This window comes from Malaclemys terrapin, chromosome 2, assembly GCF_027887155.1.
Source record: "Malaclemys terrapin pileata isolate rMalTer1 chromosome 2, rMalTer1.hap1, whole genome shotgun sequence".
Classification (NCBI taxonomy): Eukaryota; Metazoa; Chordata; order Testudines; family Emydidae; genus Malaclemys; species Malaclemys terrapin.
The window spans coordinates 1,764,009-1,788,821 of NC_071506.1; the positions used below are offsets into that span (position 1 = coordinate 1,764,009).

Consider the following 24,813-nt stretch of genomic DNA (forward strand, 5'->3'; position numbering starts at 1 on the left):
CCCATCCCTGCTTCCGTCTGCAGGAAGGGGAAGCACAGGGCAGCAGGAGAGGCAGCACCTTCATGCGTAAGACGACAGGAGTGAGGATGAAAACATACCCTGACCAGTGGGAGAGTGGAGTTTACAGTGGAGGCTTGTTGGGGCGCTAGATCTTGGGCAATATTCATCCCTGGTGTAACCCCACTGCAGTCAATGGATTACACAAGACGTGAATGGCCTTTCAGTGCTGACCTCAGGGGGTCAGAGGGAGCTCAGGGGCAGGGGTGGGTGGCTGGCTGACTGGGGGTCAGAGGGGTGATGTGAGGGTCAGGGGGGCTCTGGGGCAGGGGGTGATGTGGGGGGAGGGGTGGGTGACGGGGATCAGAGGGGGCTCTGGAGCAGGGGGTGATTTGGGGAGGGGGTCAGAGGGGGCTCAGGGGCGGAGGGTGGCTGACTGGGGGTCAGAGGGGTGAGGTGGGGGTCAGAGGGGGCTCTGGGGCAGGAGGTGATTTGGGGAGGGGGCTCAGGGGCAGGGAGTGGGTGGGTGGATGTGGGGGGAGGGGGTGGGTGGCTGACTGGGGGTCAGAAGGGTGATGTGGGGGGAGGGGTGGGTGACGGGGGTCAGAGGGGGCTCTGGAGCAGAGGATGATGTGGGGGGAGGGGTGGGTGACGGCGGTCAGAGGGGGCTCTGGGGCAGGGGGTGATGTGGGGGGAGGGGTGGGTGACGGGGGTCAGAGGGGGCTCTGGGGCAGGGGGTGATGTGGGGGGAGGGGTGGGTGACGGGGGTCAGAGGGGGCTCAGGGAGAGGGGGTGATGTGGGGGGAGGGGTGGGTGACGGGGGTCAGAGGGGGCTCAGGGGGAGGGGGTGATGTGGGGGGAGGGGAGGGGTGGGTGACGGGGGTCAGAGGGGGCTCAGGGGGAGGGGGTGATGTGGGGGGAGGGGTGGGTGACGGGGGTCAGAGGGGGCTCAGGGAGAGGGGGTGATGTGGGGGGAGGGGTGGGTGACGGGGGTCAGAGGGGGCTCTGGGGCAGGGGATGATGTGGGGGGAGGGGTGGGTGACGGGGGTCAGAGGGGGCTCAGGGGGAGGGGGTGATGTGGGGGGAGGGGTGGGTGACGGGGGTCAGAGGGGGCTCTGGGGCAGGGGATTTATGTGGGGGGAAGGGTGGGTGACGGGGGTCAGAGGGGGCTCAGGGGGAGGGGATGATGTGGGGGGAGGGGTGGGTGACGGGGGTCAGAGGGGGCTCTGGAGCAGGGGGTGATTTGGGGAGGGTGTCAGAGGGGGCTCAGGGGGAGGGGGTGATGTGGGGGTCAGAGGGGGCTCAGGGGCGGGGGGTGGCTGACTGGGGGTCAGAAGGATGATGTGGGGGGAGGGGTGGGTGACAGGGATCAGAGGGGGCTCAGGGGCGGGGGGTGGCTGACTGGGGGTCAGAAGGGTGATGTGGGGGGAGGGGTGGGTGACGGGGGTCAGAGGGGGCTCAGGGGGAGGGGGTGATGTGGGGGGAGGGGTGGGTGACGGGGGTCAGAGGGGGCTCAGGGGGAGGGGGTGATGTGGGGGGAGGGGTGGGTGACGGGGGTCAGAGGGGGCTCAGGGGGAGGGGGTGATGTGGGGGGAGGGGTGGGTGACGGGGGTCAGAGGGGGCTCAGGGGGAGGGGGTGATGTGGGGGGAGGGGTGGATGACGGGGGTCAGAGGGGGCTCAGGGGGAGGGGGTGATGTGGGGGGAGGGGTGGGTGACGGGGGTCAGAGGGGGCTCAGGGGCGGGGGGTGGCTGACTGGGGGTCAGAAGGGTGATGTGGGGGGAGGGGTGGGTGACGGGGGTCAGAGGGGGCTCAGGGAGAGGGGGCGATGTGGGGGGAGGGGGTGGGTGACGGGGGTCAGAGGGGGCTCAGGGAGAGGGGGTGATGTGGGGGGAGGGGTGGGTGACGGGGGTCAGAGGGGGCTCAGGGGGAGGGGGTGATGTGGGGGGAGGGGTGGGTGACGGGGATCAGAGGGGGCTCAGGGGGAGGGGGTGATGTGGGGGGAGGGGTGGGTGACGGGGGTCAGAGGGGGCTCTGGGGCAGGGGGTGATGTGGGGGGAGGGGTGGGTGACGGGGGTCAGAGGGAGCTCTGGGGCAGGGGGTGATGTGGGGGGAGGGGTGGGTGACGGGGGTCAGAGGGGGCTCAGGGGGAGGGGGTGATGTGGGGGGAGGGGTGGGTGACGGGGGTCAGAGGGGGCTCAGGGGCGGGGGGTGGCTGACTGGGGGTCAGAAGGGTGATGTGGGGGGAGGGGTGGGTGACGGGGGTCAGAGGGGGCTCAGGGAGAGGGGGTGATGTGGGGGGAGGGGTGGGTGACAGGGGTCAGAGGGGGCTCAGGGAGAGGGGGTGATGTGGGGGGAGGGGTGGGTGACGGGGGTCAGAGGGGGCTCAGGGGGAGGGGGTGATGTGGGGGGAGGGGTGGGTGACGGGGATCAGAGGGGGCTCAGGGGGAGGGGGTGATGTGGGGGGAGGGGTGGGTGACGGGGGTCAGAGGGGGCTCTGGGGCAGGGGGTGATGTGGGGGGAGGGGTGGGTGACGGGGGTCAGAGGGGTCTCAGGGGGAGGGGGTGATGTGGGGGGAGGGGTGGGTGACGGGGGTCAGAGGGGGCTCAGGGGCGGGGGGTGGCTGACTGGGGGTCAGAAGGGTGATGTGGGGGGGAGGGGTGGGTGACGGGGATCAGAGGGGGCTCAGGGGGAGGGGGTGATGTGGGGGGAGGGGTGGGTGACGGGGGTCAGAGGGGGCTCTGGGGCAGGGGGGTGATGTGGGGGTAAGAAGGGTGATGTGGGATTCAGAGGGGGAGGGGTGGGTGGGTGACGGGGGTCAGAGGGGGCTCAGGGGGAGGGGGTGATGTGGGGGGAGGGGTGGGGGGTGATGTGGGGGTCAGAGGGGGCTCAGGGGGAGGGGGTGATGTGGGGGGAGGGGTGGGGGGTGATGTGGGGGGGTCAGAGGGGGCTCTGGGGCAGGGGATGATGTGGGGGGAGGGGTGGGTGACGGGGGTCAGAGGGGGCTCAGGGGGAGGGGGTGATGTGGGGGGAGGGGTGGGTGACGGGGGTCAGAGGGGGCTCAGGGGCAGGGGGTGATGTGGGGGGAGGGGTGGGTGACGGGGGTCAGAGGGGGCTCAGGGGCAGGGGGGTGATGTGGGGGGAGGGGTGGGTGACGGGGGTCAGAGGGGGCTCAGGGGGAGGGGGTGATGTGGGGGGAGGGGTGGGGGGTGATGTGGGGGTCAGAGGGGGCTCAGGGGCAGGGGGTGATGTGGGGGGAGGGGTGGGGGTGATGTGGGGGTCAGAGGGGGCTCAGGGGGAGGGGGTGATGTGGGGGGAGGGGTGGGGGGTGATGTGGGGGTCAGAGGGGGCTCAGGGGGAGGGGGTGATGTGGGGGGAGGGGTGGGGGGTGACGGGGGTCAGAGGGGGCTCAGGGGGAGGGGGTGATGTGGGGGGAGGGGTGGGGGGTGATGTGGGGGGGTCAGAGGGGGCTCAGGGGGAGGGGGTGATGTGGGGGGAGGGGTGGGGGGTGATGTGGGGGTCAGAGGGGGCTCAGGGGGAGGGGGTGATGTGGGGGGAGGGGTGGGGGGTGATGTGGGGGTCAGAGGGGGCTCAGGGGGAGGGGGTGATGTGGGGGGAGGGGTGGAGGGTGATGTGGGGGGGTCAGAGGGGGCTCAGGGGGAGGGGGTGATGTGGGGGGAGGGGTGGGGGGTGACGGGGGTCAGAGGGGGCTCAGGGGGGAGGGGTGATGTGGGGGGAGGGGTGGGGGGTGATGTGGGGGTCAGAGGGGGCTCAGGGGGAGGGGGTGATGTGGGGGGAGGGGTGGGGGGTGATGTGGGGGTCAGAGGGGGCTCAGGGGGAGGGGGTGATGTGGGGGGAGGGGTGGGGGGTGATGTGGGGGTCAGAGGGGGCTCAGGGGGAGGGGGTGATGTGGGGGGAGGGGTGGAGGGTGATGTGGGGGGGTCAGAGGGGGCTCAGGGGGAGGGGGGTGATGTGGGGGGAGGGGTGGGGGGTGATGTGGGGGTCAGAGGGGGCTCAGGGGGAGGGGGTGATGTGGGGGGAGGGGTGGGGGGGTGACGGGGGTCAGAGGGGGCTCAGGGGGAGGGGGTGATGTGGGGGGAGGGGTGGGGGGTGACGGGGGTCAGAGGGGGCTCAGGGGCAGGGGGTGATGTGGGGGGAGGGGTGGGGGGGTGACGGGGGTCAGAGGGGGCTCAGGGGGAGGGGGTGATGTGGGGGGAGGGGTGGGGGGTGATGTGGGGGGGTCAGAGGGGGCTCAGGGGGAGGGGGTGATGTGGGGGGAGGGGTGGGGGGTGATGTGGGGGGGTCAGAGGGGGCTCAGGGGGAGGGGGTGATGTGGGGGGAGGGGTGGGGGGTGATGTGGGGGGGTCAGAGGGGGCTCAGGGGGAGGGGGTGATGTGGGGGGAGGGGTGGGGGGTGATGTGGGGGGGTCAGAGGGGGCTCAGGGGGAGGGGGTGATGTGGGGGGAGGGGTGGGGGGTGATGTGGGGGTCAGAGGGGGCTCTGGGGAGGGGGTGATGTGGGGGGAGGGGTGGGGGGTGATGTGGGGGTCAGAGGGGGCTCAGGGGGAGGGGGGTGATGTGGGGGGAGGGGTGGGTGACGGGGGTCAGAGGGGGCTCAGGGGGAGGGGGTGATGTGGGGGGAGGGGTGGGGGGTGATGTGGGGGGGTCAGAGGGGGCTCTGGGGCAGCAGTGACGCTGTTCTGACGGGGTCTGAGCGTGGGGACCCCCCCCAGCAGGGGGCGTGGCTTAGAGTCTCGGCGCAGCCCGCTGCCGCCTTTCAGTTTCGATTCCCCCCTTCCCGCGCCGCCGGCCGCGCCCCCCAACCCCCAGCAGCCAATCCACGCCCGGCGAGCGGCACGTGCGCCGGCGAGAGAGGCGGGAGGGGGTCACGTGGGATGCGGGCCGCGAGCTGGGCGGGCGCGGCAGACACCAGCTGCGCGAGCCGAGGCAGGCCGGAGCGCGGGAAAGCGCCAGGCAGCTGGAGCCGGTGAGAGCCGCCCTGCGCCGGCGGGGGACGCTTCCCCCCGGCCTGGTGCCGCCCCCTCGCTTGCCCGCCCCGAGGGGTCCGCGTCTCACTGGCTCCAGGTCGGGGCCTCAGGGGCAGCAGTGCCTGGGGGGGGGGCAGCAGTGCCTGGGGGGCGGGACAGCAGTGCCCGGGGGGGGGGGCAGCAGTGCCTGGGGGGCGGGACAGCAGTGCCTGGGGGGCGGGACAGCAGTGCCTGGGGGGCGGGGCAGCAGTGCCTGGGGGGCGGGGCAGCACTGCCGGGGGGGGGTAGCCCGGTGGGGTGAGCCTTGCCCGGCTAAACCCAGCGCTGGGAGTTCAAGCCTTGAGGGGCCACTTGGGGACCTGGGACAAAGCTCTGTCCTGCTGGAGCAGGGGGTGGGACTAGATCCCTCCCGAGGCCCCTTCCAGCCCCGCGAGTCTGGGATCCCCTGACCCCCTTTGGCACCAGCAGCCCTGGCTCGCCTGGAAAGTGACTGTGGGGAACGTTTTTAATATATTGTGACTTCTTCCAATGTGGTTTTTAGCAGACAGACTCATCGGCTGGCTGGCTCGCTGTGGACTGCGGGATTCACTCTTGCCAGAAGTAAGCTTATTCCTTTATTAAATAGAAGTAAAATACGTATGTTTTTAATACAAGGTATATAAACCCGCTCGTGTTGGGCCTAAGCCAGCCACTAAGTGTCAGGAAGAAACTTTTTTTTTTTACCTCCTTGTGTGTCTTGGGTATTTAGAGTCTCATCTCTCTGGGGTTGAGACTCTCACTACCTGTTTGTGTGAGGTCTGATGATGTGGGGCCGCTAGGCCTTGCTGTAGTACGAGGAATAAAGTGATCCACTTTGGAGTTTCTTGCACTTTCCTTTGATGCTTCGGAGACCATAAACTGAGCTCGATGGACATCGGTCTTCCCAGGGGTGGCAGTTGCTCTGTTCCCTCCTCTTCTGCTTTTTTTGATCCGTGTCACCTCTTCTCTCTCAGGGATGTGGCCACAGGTCTTCAGTGTGGGTCCTCCTCAGTCTGTAGCTATAGGGGATAGAATTGGAGCTGCTTGGACAGCTGATACGGGACTAGTCCCCACATTCTGGAGACTCCTTAGTTTTGTTCTGCCCCCTGTAGCATCTACTGCAAGAGAGAGAATTAAAAAACAAAACAAACAAAAAACACCCGGAAGAGTCGGTTTGTTTCCTGCCTGGAATTACTGTAACCCCTTCCCCCTGGCAGCTCAGACTAGGAGGATGGTAGAGAGAGGTCCAAATGGAAGACCAAAGCTATATTCCTCCTGCTCTGTATCCTTGCTGGAGGATGGAGAAGGAATGGCGTGTGCATTGTGCCGTCTCATCTGAAAGGTCAGAAAGGTTTTACTTTGGCCATCTTAATCTGTCCCAGAAACTGGTTCCTCGCCTCTGGGGAGTCTGACAGCCAGGTTGTGAATGTCTTGAACGGTGGAAAAATGGAGAGCGCTCTTCTCCTGGAGGCAGTTACCCCAGGCTGCTGCCCTTTGATGTACAGGGAACCCATAAGCAGGACTGGCTGAATCTGTCACAGACAAACGTGTGTGCGCCCTCCTGTGGTGCAAGTCCTCAGTGGGCAGTTTGACCTCTTTTGTTTAGCCCCAGGGGAAGTCAGGAATTCTTCATGGAGGTGAGAAGAAGGGAAGAAATTCCTCTTTGGGCTAGGGAGCTCTTGGATTTGGTGTAGAATATGAACTGAAACCATAAACTCCCCGAACATTAAATCTCACCAAATGAAGGTCAATCCATCCTCATCATCATATCCACACATTATACTCCACACCCAAACATAGCCATTATATGAACTTCATACCCTCATAGCTCAGTGTCTGTACTTTGACCCATCAATCTTTTACCCCCAATCAGGGATATTGCAGATTATGTATTCTGTATGCCACCTGATCTTAGACCGAACTTCGCACGCCTCGATAATCCATATGTTATTCCCTGATAACCAGAAACTTCTATGCTTATATTCTGTACTGTTCACTTTTTTTTTTTTTATAACATCATCGCAATACAATTTTTAGCACTTTTACCTCAGAGGCTGCCATCTCATGAACCCCAGGCAGTAGCTGCATTGTCTCCTTACAGCCATCCTATGCATTCTCAAATGGGCAAAGATAAAGAGATGCCTGCTAGCAGAAGAGGTTCATGGGACTCCTCATCTGACTCAGGTTTCCAATCCCTATCTTCCCTAAAGAGTAAAATTTGAAAAAGGAGAAAAGGGTTCAAGAAATTGTCTCAGAACCTTAGGAGAAAACTGTCCTGTTCTTCTGGGGATAGCAGTTCCACTGACTGATCTGCTCACAAGATTTTCATACTTGGAAAGAAAAAACTTAAAGGGAATAGAATTGTTTGTGTCTGGTTTTTCTTCATCATTTGATTCATTTTCATCCTCCTCTTCATGGGCATCATCAAAGAAAAAGCTGGCTAGGAAATCTGTTCAATCTAAGTCCAAGAGAGAGAGAAGTCAAGTGGAAAGTCAAGATCTTCACAAGAGAAAGATGAAACTCTCAATCTCAGCGTCTGAAACACAGGATGAAGCGATGCAAGAGGAATCTTTTTCCGGCTTAATCACTTGAGAAGATGTTACAAAAGGTGATTAGATACTGTACTTGGGTATTCTGTCAGATGAGCTCATTAGAAAGGATTCTTAGGAGGGAGAAGAGGAGAATGCTATGGAAATTGAAAGGAAAAAAAAAATTCCCCAGCCTGTTTAGAAATATGAACCACACATTCCTCTTCATGTCTTTTTGGAAAAAGTAATTGTCTGAAAGGGAAACACCGTCAAAGTCTTTGAGATTGTAGAGTTTTTTGGGAAGTCTGGAGAAAGTGCACTATAGACAAGCAGATGTTGTGTCTCTTCCCAAAGTGGACAGGGCAGTTTCAGCACTAGTCAAAGACACTGCTATCCAAATGGAAGGGGACTTTTTCCCAAAAGAACCCAACAACTGTAGAATGGAAATACCACTGTGCCATATGTTTGAGGCTGCATCTTCCTCTCTGAGGTCTTCTGCTATTGCAACATGCTGGCCTGGACTGAGTTTGGTAGCCAGACTGCCGAAAAGGTTAAGATGGATCAATGCAGTTAGGTTCGGAGTTAAAGAAAATCTTAGTGGCTTCAGCATTCATAGCCGATGCAACCAGAGATGCTTTGGAGGTCATGGCATGTGCAGAAGACATGAATGTGATGACCAGACGGCACCTCTGGTTATGAGCCTGGAAGGGCAATATATATGCCAAAAATATGTTAATGGCTTTGAAATATTCAGAGATCAGTTACTGGGGAGCTATTAGACAAAGTGGTGATGGAATCCTCAGATAAATAAAAAAAGATCTTACTGAACCCTCCTACCTCCAGAGCTGCGAAAAAGGATAGTTGACCTTATTACAGGTCTAAATATTTTTCTCATGGTTACTCCGAAGTATGGTAGGTGAGACAGCAACAAAAGCAAATGGAACAAATCTAAACCTGGAAAGAGGAGAGACTAGTCTTCCTGCAATGGAAATTCCAACACTAGAAACAGTGCCTGATAATGGTCAGGAGAGGTCTGACAAGCAACACCTAGTGGGGAGACTATTAAAATTCAAGGGCCAATGGCCTCTCTCCACATCAGACAGATGGGTCCTGGATGTGGTTTGATAAGGTTGCATCATAGAACTTTCAAACAAAAAAGCACCTCAACATGCAGGGACTTAGCTAATTATCCCATTCTATTGCGTTTTATGTCAAGGGTACTATTAAGGGCTGAACACTTCAATAGTCTGCTCAATAAACTATCCACAGTCGATCGGCGTGTCCTTGATCAGTTACCCGAGAAACCCATCAAAGAGGATCTTGACCTCCCTCCATCAGTTGAAGAAGTCATGAAAGCCATCAAACAATTGAACCCTGGCAAAGCATCTGGAAAGGATGGTATTTCAGTAGAATTGTACAAAGTAGCAGGCCCAAAGGGTATCGAGGTATTTCACGACATTTCAAGTAGCATTTGAGAGGAAGAAGAAATGCCACACAACTTCAACGATATTATTGTATCACTGTTTAAAAACAAAGGCAGCAAAGCTGACTGTAGAAACTACAGAGGCATTTCTCTTCTCTGTACGACATGGAAAATACTAGCTCGCATTCTTCTGAACAGACTCATTGTGAATGTATCTGAGGAGAATCTGCCAGAAGTGCAGTGTGGTTTCAGACCTGATTGTAGTACTACAGACATGATCTTTGTCATAAGGCAAGTCCAGGAAAAATGTTTGTTCAGAGCAGAACATGGACCTGTATGCAGTTTTCATTGACTTAACCAAAGCTTTTGATACGGTCAACGGAGAGGGTGCATGGGCTATTCTACATAAACTGGGTTGCCCAAGAAGGTTCATACAAATCATCTGTCTATTCCATGGCCACATGACAGTGCAAGGGCTCTCCAATAGTGATTCTTCTAATGCATTTGAAATCTCAAATCTAGTGAAGCAAGACTGTGTACTTACTCCAATGTTGTTTTTACTGTGTCCTCAGCCATGCCACTAGGGGCTTGGATCAGGAGATATACATGTGCTGCTGCCTCGATGGCTCCCGCTCTAAGACCAAGACACTTTAGAGACTTCTTGTCGAGGCACTTTTTTGCAGATGACTGCGCATTGATGACCCATAGACGTGACGACCTTTCAGGTCATCATTGATAGGTTTTCTGAAGCATCCCAGCTCTTTGGCCACACCATCGCTCTTGGGAAGACAGAGGTCTTATTCCAACCAGCACCTCATTCCAATGCCCCAGTACCAGCCATCTTCATCCAAGGCACACAGCTGGAAAATGTGGATCAGTTCAAGTATTTGTGTAGGACCATCTTGAGTGACGGTTCCCTTGATAAGGAAATTGCCTCCAGAATTAGTAAAGCCAGGCAGGTCCTTGACCGACTCTGAACAAAAGTCCTTAACCAACACAACATTTGTGTCTCCACCAGAACGAAGATTTACAGTGCTGTGGTTCTAACATCTCTCCTGTATGCATCTGAGACTTGGACTCTATAGACAACACATTACATAGCTTGAGCAATTTCACATGTGCTCCCTTTGCTCAATAATGAGCATTCGCTGGCAGGACAGAGTGACCAGTGTTAAGGTCCTTGAGAGAGCGCAAACAACCAGCATTGAGGAATGCTACTGAGAGTACAGTGTGGGTGGATCGGACATGTCATCAGAATGGAAGACCACCGTCTCCCAAAACAGATCTTGTGTGGGAAGCAGAGTCAGGGCAAAAGAAAGAAGGGTCCTCCGTATAAGTGTTTCAAAGATCACTGGAGACTGCTCTTCAGGTTATCTGGCATCAGTCTCAACTCAAGCAAATGCCTTAGAACAGGATTCACTGGCATTCTCTGGCAAGATCCGCATTTAACAGGTTTGAGTGGGATAGACGAAATCTCGAGGCTGCAAGTGAGAGGCGCCACAGAGCTGCATCGTAGCAAAAATCATAGATATGGACTTCCCATGCCCTTGATGTGGCCGACTGTGCATCAGGGTTCGGACTTTGTAGTGATATGTGTAGCCATAAATGAGAATTGTAACAATATTGTCATTTTTGTCAGCGATGAACTACCAGCACTAATAAGGGGACTCTTAGAGGGTTCCTTTCTCTCGCAGTTAACTAAACAATTATCTGTGAGTGCTTACAAATTAACAGGGTGATAAGAAATAGCCAGCATGGATTTGTCAGTAACAGATCATGCCAAACCCACCTAATTTCCTTCTTTTGATAGGGTTACTGGGTTAATGGATGGGGGGAACCAGTAGAAATGAGAGAGCTTGATTTTTAGGAAGGCTTTTGACACTATCCCACATGATATTTGCATAAGCAAACTAGGAAAAAAGGGTTTAGATGAAATTACTATAAGTTGGGTGCACAACTTATTTGAAGACCACACTGAAAGAGCAGTTATCAGTGGTTCACTGTTCAGACTGGGAAGATGTATCTTGTGGAGTCAATCCTGGGTCTGGTACTACATTTTCATTAATGACTTGGATAATAGAGTGGAATTTGTTTATAAAATGACACCATATTGAAAGGGGTTGCAAGAACTTTGGAGAACAGGCTTAGAAGTCAAAATGATCTTTGATAAATTAGAGAATTGGTCTGAAATCAAGATGAAATTCAATGACAAATGCAAAGTACTACATTTAAGAAGGAAAAATCAAATGTGCAAGCCAAAAAAACCCCCAAAAACCAAACAGCTGGCTAAGTGCTGGTACTGCTGAAAAGGATCTGGGGTTTATAGTGGATCACAGATTTAATGTGATGTAGTTGTGAAAAAGGCTAATATAACCCTGGGGTGTATTAATAGGATTGTTTGTATGTAAGACCCAGGAGGTAATTTTCCCACTCTGCTTAGCACTAGTGAGGCCTCAGCTGGGAGTATTGTATCCAATTCTGGGCACCACACTTTAGGAAAGATGTGGACAAATTAGAGAGAGTCTAGGGGAGAGCAACAAAAGTGAAAAAAGGCTTAGAAAATCTGACCCATGAAGAAAGGTTTAAAAAAAAAAAATCATGGTTAGTCTTGAGAAAAGACGACTGAGGGGGGATCTTGTAACAATTTTCAGATATGTTAAGAGCTGTTGTAAAGAGGATGATGATCACTTGTTCTGTTTCCACGAAGGTAGGAGAAGTCTATAGCAAGGGAGAATTAGGGTAGATATTGGGAACAACTTTCTAACTATAAGGGTAGTTAAACTCGAATAGACTTCCAAAGGAGGTGGTGAAATCCCCATTATTGGATGTTTTTATGAACAGGTTAGACAAACACCTATCAGGGGTGGTCTAGGTTTACTTGGTCCTGTGTCAGCATAGGGAGATGGACTTGAAGATTTCTCAAGGTCCTTTCCAGGCCTACATTTCTGATTGTGATTCTCTGAAACCCACAATCGTGAGCTGGACAGGGTTGGCTTTTGCTTGAAGTGCTGCCTCAGCCATGAGCTCTCATGATGAACTTGCTGTGTCTTCCAAAGAGACTGCTTTGCTCGTCTCCCTGAGGGTTGTGGAGGTAGAGGAGGAGTCATTAAGCTCAAGAATCTCCTCAGTGGTTTGTCTATTACAATGCCTGTGATTGGGTATCTGAATTCTTACTGATACTAGTATTTTCAACATCTGCTGTTGCCAGTACCCAGTACCTTAACATCAGAGTTTCGAGCATTGATGGCCTCTGGCTCTGGGGCTCCTGTGTTAGATGTTCCAAGGTCCCTTCCAGTTCTAGGAGATAGAGTATCTCCATAAATTTATAAACATAAACTACTAGTCACAAGTTATTGATTAAAAGATCAGTATGAGTTTTTGGAAGTTTGTGTGGGGTGCATTTTCCCCCTCCTTTCTTAATGACTGAATAGTTGGACTTCCAGGTATGGACCAGCCCTTCACTCCTTGTGTGGGCAAAATGCCTATTTGCCTTTGTAAGAGCTGCTGGATTGGTCCTTGAGTTTGTATGATGCTAAGAGTTGGTGAGCTGCTGTCTGTCAGATGAGACATAAAACCAAGGTCTAGTCCAGTTTTCATTAGAGATCTGTGGCTTTTTTGTTAACTCAGTGCTCTGGCCAAATTCTTCTGGCCTAAATAACTAATGTTGTTTCAACATAATGGAGCAGGTGATATGGGACTCGATTGGTAAAGAATTAAAGGAGGGTAATTTAATGCCAATCAACATGGGTTTATGGAAAATCACACTAGATAATTTTTTTGAGATTACAAGTTTGGTGGGTAAAAGAAATAGTGTTGATGTAACATACTTGGATCTTTGTAAGGCATTTGACTTTGTATCGCAAAACATTTTGATTAAAAAAAAACTAGCATGATATAAAATTAACATGGCACACATTACATGGATTAGGAGCTGGCTAGCTGGGAATCATTGAGCAGGTATGTTTCTAGTGGAGTGCCGCAGGGATCAGTTCTTGGCCCCTATGGTATTTAACATTTTCATGAATTACTTGGAAGAAAACATAAAATCATCACTGATAAAGTTTGCAGATGACTCAAAAATTGGGGAAGGGGTTAAATAATGAAGAGGATAGGTCACTGATACAGGGTAATCTGGATTGATAGATACAATGGGCACAAGCAAACAAAATGCATTTTAATACAGCTAAATGTAAATGTATACTTCTAGGAACAAAGAATGTAGGCCATACATACACTATGGGGGGACTATATCCTGAAAAAGATTTGGGGCTTGTGATGGATAAACAACTGAACATGAATTCTGAGTGTGATGCTGTGGTCTAAAGGGCTAATGTGATCTTTGGCTGCATAAACAGAGAAATCTTGAGTAGAAATAGAGGTAAAATAGCGCCTCTGTATTTGGCAGTGGTTTGACCACTGCTTGAATTCTGTGTCCAGTTTGGTGTCTGCAGTTCAAGATGGATGTTGATAAATTGGAGAGGGTTCAGAGAAGAGCCGTTAGAAAGATTAAAGGACAGGAAAATTACACTTTATAGTGATAGACTCCAGGAGCTCAGTTTATTTAGCTTAACAAAGAGAAGGTTAAGGGGTGGCTTGATTACAGTCTATATGTATCTACGTAAGGAAGAAATATTTGATAATCAACTCTTCAATGTAGTAGAGAAAGGTATAACATGATCCAGTGGCTGTGCAAGTTGAAACTAGTCAAATTCAGACAGGAAATAAGGCATACATTTTTTAACAGTTAGGGTAATTAACTATTGGAACGATTTATCAAGAGTTGTGGTGGATTTCCCCGTCATTGGCAATTTTAAATCAAGATTGGATGTTGATCTGAAAGTTATGCTCTAGGAATTATTTTGGGAAAGGTCTCTGACTTAGTTATACAGAAGATCAGACTAGATGACCACAGTGTTCCCCTCTGGTCTTGGAATCTATGAAAAGGACACTCTCTTTTAGGACCAGAAAATTAATATGATTGTATAATGTTGTGTGCAAGATCTATGATGTTCCATACCAAGGTTGGTTATATTTCCATGATGGGTACAGTATTTCCTATACATAATTTGTTAAGCCTTTGGGATCCTTGGGCTGTAAAGCACTAAATAACCGAGGGAGCCTAGAAAGAAAAAGCTATGTTCACTTTACTTGTTGGCCATGGAACTTGGTCCTCCACTTTTGACCCTGGACCGCTTCTTCGGTTCACTTTGTGGAGGGTGATATTTTATGTTTCTGGGATAAATGCGTTGAAGGGTTGTAGATAAAATGGGAATGTTTTTGTGAGCAATGTGAAACTTACATGCTTCATTCACTTAATTTTTAATTTGTTTCCCTCCCCCCCCCCGCCCCCCCCCCCCCCCCCCCCCCCCAAGATGTAAAGCAAGTTTATATTCTCTGAAATGGCAACAATCTGCCAAACACACGGTGAGGGGCTCAGCCGGTGTCACCTGCGCAGCATAGGCCGCAAAGCTTCTGTCTCCGGTGTTGCAGAGATCATCCAGTGAGTACTGTGTAAGACAGCTCTTGGGCTGCTCTGCTCAAAAATGAACACTACATGCTGGGATTTGTATTTTACGGGCTGTGTTCCATGTTAAGTATGAGTGGCGATGGTCCATAGTCTAAACTTTGTCCAGTATGGAGTCTAACTTGTTATGGTGTGAATCTGATTTGATAGAGTATGTTCTTAGTTTAGTTTAATATTATTGATAGTAGCTTACCTTGATTTTATTTTAGTTTGAGAATTGTAACTCTATATCAATTTTATAAATTGTATTAAATTTCTCTCAATAAGCAGTACGGGTCCCAGAACCTTTTGGGGGCCTGGATTGGATACCAGCTGATCAACCTAAAATTCTGACCAGCTCCTCTTTCAAGAGTTTGGTTCTCACAGCTTGCTTAGACAGTTTTGACTTTGCCACTTCGAATATTTAACAGAACAGTCTTGGCATTGTCAGTGCAGTGGGTTTTTTGTTGATTATTTCCCCCCAGATGTATAAGTTGAACATCTTTTCTGCTTATGTTTCCAATTTCTCTAGGTTCCTTTGTATTATTATTTCTGTGCCCTGAGTGGTGTTTGACTCCTCCTACTTTATTATTGCCTGTGAATGTAATTTATTAGCTGTTTACTCCTCTTTTTTTAGATTATTAATAAAAATGCTATATAAAACCAGCTGTAACTTAGTCCTCACAGTATTCTGTGGACTTAATACAGAGTACCTCTTGCTCCCCTCCTCTCCCATTGGGCTCCTTTAATGTGTGTCAAGTTGGGCAGCCAAAGATCAAGATGCCCATAATCACTGGTTACTTCTGAAAATGTGAGCCCTGTGTTCTCTGAAACCACTCCCTACTATGCTGAGTTAGTTTTGCTCTATGTATCTTCTCTGGTAGTGTCCAGAAAATGACGATACATTACTCCAACTGTAATTCAGTTGCTAGACCTTGGAAATTCACCTATTTGTGGTATGGTGAGAGGTGTTGTCTCCAGCCTCTTGTAATCACACTGCTTTTCATGAAATCCAGACTTCTGCAGAAGAAGCTATATATAACAGAAAAAAAATCTGACTTTTTTTTTTTAAACTTTGTTTAAAGTTTTTATAAGGCAGTTACCCTGATTGGAAGAAACAAAGATGTTGTGGACTATTTCATCAGTTGTCCAGTTTCAGAGAGAAGAGATTACATTTCCCGGACTCATGCCAGAGTGATTCGAACCAATGATACTTACAGACTTGTGGATTCCAGCTTGACAGGTGTTTATGTGAACGATGTTAGAATCAATGGTAAGTGTGAAAGGAAGATGTTCAAGGGGATCTAGAGGAATCTTGTGCATTCCTCTCTCTAGGATCAGATGTTGTGATATACATAATACATCACTTTATTTTATGCTTATTTAATATTTATATTATGGTTTCTTTATCGCCTGATTGTAATACGTCCAATAGTTGTTCTGAATTTTTGAAAAGAATGATAGTTTATGATGTGTAATATTTTTTTGTTTGTTTTAAATTTCCAGGTACAGTTAGCTTGCAGGAAGGAGATACTGTGACCTTTGGACATCCTGCAGGGAATGGTATCAGGCCTGGAACACAAGTTCGTCAGCCAAATTCAGAATTTTACTTTCTGGTACATTTTATTCCTTATTTCATCTGTTGTAAGAGTAGCTAAAGCCTGGGTCATGGGTCAGATGTGATCCATATTGTTACACAGTGCAGCCTATGGCTACCCTCCTCCTTAATAAAAGGCAGGTCCCATGGGCACTATGAGTCCCATCATGCTGTGCTCTATTTTGATCCAAATGTCCTGTCCTCATTGCAGACTGGATGGGGGTGGCTGTGATCTGATTCATCTTAAATAAGTTAAGCGTTGTGTTTGTGCTCCTGGCAGGGTCCCATCAGTATACCAAAGTTTTAGAGACCTCTGTTCTAATTAGTGTTACTGAAGAGAACTCCCATAAGTTTAGTATTCAGATGACTTTGATTCTTTTAATACATCAGTATAGTTGTTTATGCTACAGACTCTGGGAATGAGTCACTTTTAAAGGTAACTAAATAAGACTAACTTGCATTAAAATTGGAAGACTTGAAAAAACTTGACTTCCTTTAAGCCTGAAAACTGAAATCTGTTAATTAGCAGTAAATGATGCAGTTTACAAGGTATTAGGCCTCATCTTCATTTTAGTCTTCTGGATCTTGAATTAAAGTGAGGTTGTGTTTCAGATAAACCTCTTGCACTTCTGTTTCAGTTTGAACATTGTTACTGTAGGATCGATCAGTTGCGAAGTGCACGTGGAGAGATGAGGAATTCGCTACCACAGGTGAGGCAAAGCATAGGAAAAACCCTGAGTACTGCTAGTAATTTCTGTTTCATCTGACAAACAGTGTTCCTTTTTTCAGCTAAGAAAACTAATGGTGGAAATATGTGAAATGCTCTCTGGACCTCCTGAATTAGTTCCCCTACTCATTGCAAGAATCATGCTGTTGTTTGTTCAGTACACATGTGTAATTTTCTTTTCAGATTGTATAAATCTTTCACCTTTTACTAAAGATTTCTGTGGAGAGGAGTATTTAGGTGCTGTTCAGACAAATAAGACCCAGATCCTGGCCCAGTGTACTTATTTTCTAAATTGTAGACAAGATACAATGAATGATAGCAACAAACAAGATGGGGAGTTTGGGAAGGAAGGACAATGATTACAAAAATGTCATACTGTTTGTGTGCACATCTTGAAGATTGTTATAATAAATAAATACTTTTATATTATAAATGGAAAAAAATAATAAATACCTATTGTATGTATATGTTTCTTGATCCTGTCTTCACCAAGCACTGTTCTCCCCCCCCCCCCCCCCCCCGGCTGAATTCCCTCTGATCACTCCTGCATTGCTTCTGAATTCTTTCAAGGGTGCCTCCACAGTGGCCAGACAGAACGAGAAAGAAGTGCGGTGCGGTTGGAACTTGGACCAGTTCCTGGAAAACAGCACTGACTACACTTGGAGTGAAATAGATATCCGCATACCCAATTATAGAAATTGGGTCACCAGCTGCATATGGGGAAGAAGGCTATTATGCTCCCTCCAGTCAAAAATTATGTGCACTTAATGTGTAGTAATGTGGGGTGTGTGGTGGAGGGTGGCACTGAATAAGTGGGGGGGTGGTGGTGAAGAGGGATTAAGTAGATATGAAATGTCAAGTCATTCATGCTACATCGGTTTCTGTTTTTACACTTAACATGTAAAACCAAAGTTCATTCCTTTTCAGTTATTTATACGTAGCATTTTATGGTGCTGTGACTCTTGTCTCTTTTCTGCAGATTCAGTTACCGCTGTTGACATCTGAAGTACCACCAGTGTACAACTCAGGTCTGGTCTTCGAGAACAATGTTGGCCTTCCCATTATATCCCAGCTGGCATGGACTTCTCCAGTAGTCCAAAATAGTGGAGCTCCATCTACATCTAGCACACACTGTGGTGATAGGCAGCCTCCCACAGTCAGTGTGACTCTGCCATTAACATCAGCTGGCTCAGTACTGTCTTCAGCGAAGTCTTCTCTGTGTACAAATTCTGTTAATGTGACTTCAAACAAATTAGAAATGCCTGCAACATCTACATCAACTGCAACACCAGATACTTCTTTGGAAGACTACAGTAGACCTAATTCTCAGATTGTACGTTCTGCTTCGCCTGAATATGTCCATAGGAAGGGCTCAACAGTCAGTGCAGAGCCTTCTCAACAAAGTGCACAGTCGTCTTTGTTTCGGGAAAATGCTGCAAGGACAGCCGAACTGGCTAATTCTGACTTTCCCCGTGTGAAACCAAGTGGAGCCCAAGCATGCACATCAGGAAGCATGCCAAAGTTTTACAGACCATTCCTGGATGAGAGACAAGACAGTGGTGAAATAGAAACACAACTTCCTGCTGTAACTTGTTATAATCTAGAACCTTCACCATCTTTTCCTCACTCAAGAGATGCTGTAGAGACACATGACAGTGACCCAAGTGGCAGAGCAATTGTCAGAGCTAGTCTTTCTGATAACAGTCTAGATCTTTCAGACTCTTTTCTAGTGGAAAGTGGAGGCAACCTTGATTCCAATCCACTAGCTCCTGTAGCTGATAAGTCAGTGCTTAGAAGTTGTGCAAATTCTGACAATGATGTAGTGATGGAGATCAACGTTATTAACCGCACTGAAGAAATAACTAAACATGAAACTTCTGGGAGTTCAGAACCTTGTATTCAAATGCAAGTCACAGAAGTGATAAATGAAGCTATGAAAAATGTTCAAGTGCCATCAGTCAGTGATTATAAGGTGAATTTAATGGAAAAGGAAAGATCAACAGAAGAACAGAATAGGTATTCATTGGAGCAGCATATTGTTGATGCTTGTGTACATGAAACTCCATGTGTGGCTGTATCTGTTACTGGTGCTGAAACATCTGAATCCCATTCAAAGAAAAAGGGTAGTCTTCATATAAATAGCTTGTCAGAGTCTGTAACTGTTGAAGTAGAAAACTGTTCAGAAGAAGACATTGCTTTGCGTAAAGATCCAGATGGTAGGTCTCCTGTAAAAGAAGTGGTGAGTCCAAAGAAACAAGTGAATGCAGATAGTAAAACCTGTGTAGAAGAGTTGGATTTGCCTTCTGAAACTGCTATGACCATAGACAGAACTCGGGAAGTAAGCATATCATTTGTGCCAGACTTAGAACTTCCACATAGTGTTTGGCATTCTGAGATCAAAAATGAGATCTGCAAAGATGAGCTGACTTCAGTTATAAAGCAAAACAGCCTTATGCCAAATGAGGAAGCAATAAAAGAAAGTAGTGATATTGTAGAAAGTGACAGTTGTTCCTTGGCTGACAGAGAATTGGAAACTTTAAATAATATCTTAGACATGGAAACTCAGAAGCCTGAAACTACTTTGGACATTCAGGAAGGAGCTGAACCTAGCAATGATAAAATCATGATGACATCAAACAGAGAAGTAGGAGAAATACATAGCGATCATGTTTTTGAGGACAAGTTGCAAAATGCTTTAGATCAGGACTACATGCTTTCAGACACTGGAATAATTAACCTAGAACATCAGAACTCGTCTGATGCTCATAAAATTCTGACAATGTGTGCAGCAAAAGAAATGTCTGAGTGTGATATTGATTCTGCTAAATCCCAAGAAAAGGAGGATGACCATGTCAGTGGGGTTGCCTTATTCCAGAGCAGTGTTACAGAACAAGTTGTCTCTAGAGCCAGTGGAACAAAGATTGTCCAGTGTCTGGATGTGCCTCATTCAGAAGAGGAAGAATCATCAATGGCTTCTCATGTGGCAGTGGATGGGCTTGTAACAAAGATGCTGCAAAACAATCCAGATCCCACAGCACCAGAGAACCTGCCCTTGTGTACAGAGAATATCTCAAACTATCATGTACATTCTCTTTCTAAACACCATATCCTATCTAAAGATACATACTTGGAAGATGTAACTTATGATTCTTCCTGTAATTGTGTGCCATCTTCCTCTGGATCTTTGCACAGTGAGAGCTCACCTCACCAACCAGCTCCAAAGGAAGAGGAATCATGTAAATCAGGGGCAGTTGTCAAACCTTTGAGTGGAACATTTTGCAGTTTGCAGGCCACAGAAGTAGAAATGACTTCTCCTGAGTATCCTTGCAGGTATGAAGAGACTGGAGCTTTTACATCTGCCAAGAGGTCCATTAGGGAAACAGAGAGCCAGGAAACGAACATCCAGCCATTGTCTCAAAATGAACCTGAAACTTCTGTGAAACAGAATGCATGCAATAAGGCAGATATTTCTCATGCCACTGTGTGTATAGAGTCTGAAGGCTTTCAGTCAGACCATGTATATATGACTACATCGGTATCTACAAAAGGTGTGCCACAGGAGGTTAGTGATGTTGGTATCAATAAAATACATTTGGAAGTAAGTGCTTCTGAAGAGGGTGAAGAGCAAACCGATATGAATGTAAATGCCATCTCTTTAACAATGGATAGTCATGTTAAATACAGAGACAAAGATGAGAGTGAATCAAAGATGGATTCCATGGATACAGAGTTGAGAATATCTTCAGTTACAGATTGTGTTGAAATATCGTATGCAGAAGTGGGAACTCAAACTAGGCTAATAAATGAGAGGGCAATAAGCTTACTGGCTACAAAACCCGCAATAAATGGAAACAAAAATAGTGTGTCAAACACTAGTATCTGTGAGGAAGAAGTAAACATGTCTGTGGACACGGATTTGAGTCTTCAACAATTTTCAGAGGCATATGAAAGAACTATACTGGATAACAATGCAAGTAAAAATTCCTGGAGAGAGTTCTTCAAACAGATGGAGTTGGATTCCAAAGCAGAGGAAAAGCTGCCTTCAGAAACACGGTTAGAAACCTTTGACGGAAAAACAGTATTTGTAGCTTCATGTTCTTCTCCAAATAAAGTGACATTTTTGGAAAACACAGAGAAATTGGTAGAAGTGATGAATCCTGAGTCACTGATTGATGTAGGTGAAGAATTTCTTGATCGGTGTCTGCTACAGAAGAGTGACTGCACTTTGGAGAGAAAGAGGTCTCCAGGAAAAGAAGAGGACGGGTCATATATCTCTGTGTTATCTTCCAATTCTCTTTCAACCACTAACACTGGGTGTATTAAAACAGTTGGAATCCTTGTCAGTCATACTTTGGATTCCACTCTTAATAATAACAATAAGATGCGTGATACTGATTGCCAGGAACTGAAAACTGCTTGCTCAGTAGTGGATGATACAGTATCAGGGGAGAAGGAGATTGATCAGTCAGCTAGTATTGAGAATACATTTTATAAAAAGACAGATGAAGATAGTGTTGAAAGCAAAGAGATAATGAAAATACCTGGAGAGAGACATGACTCAGGAACAGCCATTAATGATAGCATATTTGAACAACAGAAAAATATAGAAAACAAAGGTATAGATAAAGAGATGGAGATTATGGCAAATGTGTGTGTTGGACAAACACATCTTAATCACAGTAGCGATACAGAAGCACCTACAAACAGGCTGGAAGGGAATACAGCGTATTACTCTTCAGCGTTAGAGGGAGGAACAGCAGATGATCTTTCTCCATTATGCTTATCCAAACAGACTTCTCTAGTAGTGGAAAGAAGCTCGGACTGTAATGATTATTCCTGTTCGCAAAGACAGTCCCCTTACTATGTGAATAAAAGGAACATGGGAAACAATCCAGAACCTGTAAATGATTACATCTTGCCCCAGCAGGTCACCAGGAATGAAGAAGATATGAAGTTGAATAATGAAAATAGAGTTGAGGCAGTAAACCATAAATGGAGTGTAAAATCAGTTACACTGGAAAAAGATAAAGTGAAATTTAAGGACACTGATGCACATTTTAGTGAGCTTGATTTGGGAACATTGAATAATTACCAAGAGGATAATGAGAACTCTTCTGTTAGCTCTGCCCATTTGGAATTACGACAGCCGACTAGTGCATTTCATGACCAGCAGGAGACAGATTCCCATGCCGGGGAGTCTCAGCATTTGGAAAGTAACATAGACTTGAAATCTGAAGAGGATCCTGTGAAACAATCACTTTATCCAGAAGACTTCGTCATAGACAGTGATTTGAAGAAGCTATGTGAACAAAATATGACTACTGAAATCTTGACACCAACTAGTTTGGAAAGGAGTAATCAAAAAAGTATATGCCAAGAGGATGGTGGAATCAAACTGCAAACTTCTGAAATGGACACACAACCATGCAGTGTAGACAGAAATGATCTTGCGGTTGGGATGCAGGCTGTTGCATTTGGAAGGCCTGAATCTGCCAAAGAAAATATAGCTGAAAACCTCCTAAAGGAAATTGAAACTGACCCTACAGAGGGGTCTGAGTTATTCAGTGCAGAGGAGCTTAATTTATATATCTCAGATTCTGAAGTTGAAAAGGAAAAGGAAGAAGAAAATAGCAAGAGAACGAAAAATGCAAATGAAATGCAGTATGATAGAAGCAAAATCCTGAAGGAAAAGGACACTGTCTCAAACAATGTTTCTGGCAGCATTATTCTGCAAGCTGACCTGGACTGCAAACCAAATGAAGATCAGCTTGGCAGAGTGATTGAAACAGATGATAGCAAATCAGTGATAGGTACAGAAAAGTCAACAGATATGAGTTTGGAGGAAAAAAGCTATTCTCTTTGCAATGCACAATATGATCTAAGTGAAGTTAGAATTGCTGGACCTGAAAATTGTAGCACCGGCATCGTAGTTGGTGAAGTCAGTCGCTTAGTAAAAAGCCCAACACTGAGAGAAGAAAAAACAGAGAACCAAACAACTGCAGAACATGAGCTTGGGCCCTTATGTTGTCCATATAATTCTATAGAATTTCCCTGTGTACCAGGAAGCCAGAGAGAAATGGAAGCAGTGAAAGGCAATGCAGAGGTTGGTTTGAATAAGGGAGATGCAGGTTGTTCAGATGAACATGTAGGAAATGCTGATTCTAATTCTATCCAAGCTGGAAAAAATCTAGAGGAGAATCCAGAGCCTGAGAATAGCTTACTTGATGGTTGCATTCAAGAAGTAGATGTGGGGACATTAGCTGCACCTCTTGGAGCCCTAAAAACTGTTAAAGACTCTCCAGTAAATGAAATGCTGCCCAGCCTTTGTGCAGAAAAAGACAAATTTAACCAGAAAACAGAAACAAATGAACTGATATATATGCAGCAAGAAAGCAAAGACTCTGAACCCCTGAAATCCCAAGCAAAGATATGCCATCCCACAGGATGTGCAGACTTTTCTGAAGGCAGAAATGAAGGTTTAACTGTTTCAGAGTCTAACTTTACGAACAGAGTGGAATCTCATAAAGAGGCGAATCAAGATTCTCAGAATAAAGAGGCAAACAAAAATAATTCTTTCAGAACACTAAAAAGACACATTAGTAGAACCGAATATTCTGGAACTTCAGTTTCTGAAGATGAGCAGTGCGCCCAAAAGAGAAACTGCCCTTTGGGGTCTCTTTCCATGCAGGAGTCTGTATCTGACCTGCCCAGTCCTAATGTAACCCTGTTTTCCATTCCCACTGATTTGAAGGAGTGTCATGATCGGTTTGTTAGCAGTAGTGTTAGGCGGTTCTTTAAAAAATACCCCATTCTTCAAACCACTCAGCATCTTGATGAAGTGGAGAAGGAAAGTAGTAAAAATATTGCCCAACTGGTGAGAGAATTTTTTAAAAAAACAAATGACTCTGAGAACCCGGTAAATGAAAACATAAAACCTGAAAGGTTTGTGCCACCCATTGAAAGTAAAGTAGAAGACGACACTGACTGTAAATCTGTAGGTGAAGTAGACAGTGATGACAGTACAAGGAGAGATGAAAGCAGTTTACTTCTATTTTCAAGTATTGACCCTCAAGTAAATGGAAAACAATCAGTTAAATTAATATCTGAGTCCCAGAGTCTCCCCCTTGACAGTGAGTTTGGGTTTACCGAAGTTGCTGCTAGTTCAGCAGATTCGTGGACTGATGTACTAGAAAAAGATGTGGTAAGTAAAATTCCAGAAAGCCCAAGTGCAGATTCCCTGTCTGAAGAGGAACAGTTTCAGTCTAGAGTGTGTTTAGCATTAGATAATCGATATTCTTCTGCTAAATCTCCCCTGAAGTCTCCTGATGTAGATTCTGAACAGAGCACCAAAATCAAAGATTTGGACTTCATATTCTCTGACACATCGAATAGCTCTGTTGAAAGTGAGCATCATCCGCTTACCCAAAAACTAAGTAGCAGTAGTTCTAGTGGAACGGGTGATGGGCTTCATGAAGGTATTTGCAGTGACAGTTGCAAAGCAGCTGGTCTTGACACGCAGTCAGGTTTTTCATTTAACTCCTTAGAAGCCTCAGCTGTGTATTGGAGCGATGATGACACAAATATAACTTCAAACCTCATTGCGACATCTAGAGAAAGCAGCCAGTATGTTACAAGTAACTTTCCACAGCAGTTGGAGTCAGAAGACCATGTTGAAAGCATCAAAGACAAAAATTACATGCCAGTACTGCACCGGGCTGAGAAAACACTTGATGGTGTCAAAACGCCCAATATAGAAGACTTATCAGTTCCTGCGTTCTGTGTGAATTCAATAACTGGGGCCGTTCCTAGTTCACAGAAGATCATCTTGAAGGTAGAAAGTGATGCAGACCAACATGAAGTCCCTGAATTTGATGGTCACAACAACACACAAAATAGTGAAATCTCCTGTCTTCAAACAAAATCTGCATGCTCTCCCTGCAAAGGTAATAAATTTTTTTTTAAAGGAATAAAAAATACATGTCTTAAGGCAGAAAAATGCATTTGAGAAGGCATATGTTGTAGCCTGGGTGTGTGC

The 24,813-nt window shown here is 47.8% G+C and overlaps 1 protein-coding gene and 1 pseudogene across 6 annotated transcripts in view; both read left to right on the forward strand.

Annotated features, from left to right (window-relative positions):
- The first annotated feature begins 4,904 nt into the window (after positions 1-4,904).
- Positions 4,905-24,813, forward strand: part of LOC128831750 (uncharacterized) — an 82,355-nt gene continuing 62,446 nt past the window's right edge. For 3 of the 6 annotated variants that reach the window (XM_054018477.1, XM_054018483.1, XM_054018482.1), the window contains exons 1-7: positions 4,961-5,079; positions 5,524-5,582; positions 14,324-14,451; positions 15,540-15,727; positions 15,961-16,070; positions 16,690-16,761; positions 17,758-24,721. In XM_054018477.1, the coding sequence (XP_053874452.1) occupies positions 14,351-14,451; positions 15,540-15,727; positions 15,961-16,070; positions 16,690-16,761; positions 17,758-24,721 (7,435 nt within the window). In that variant the 5' untranslated portion in view covers positions 4,961-5,079; positions 5,524-5,582; positions 14,324-14,350. Of the gene's footprint in view, positions 5,080-5,523; positions 5,583-14,323; positions 14,452-15,539; positions 15,728-15,960; positions 16,071-16,689; positions 16,762-17,757; positions 24,722-24,813 lie in introns of all 6 variants that reach the window. The other 3 variants (XM_054018481.1, XM_054018480.1, XM_054018479.1) reach the window with 3 other exon arrangements.
- Positions 16,942-17,032, forward strand: LOC128833265 (U5 spliceosomal RNA; annotated as a pseudogene).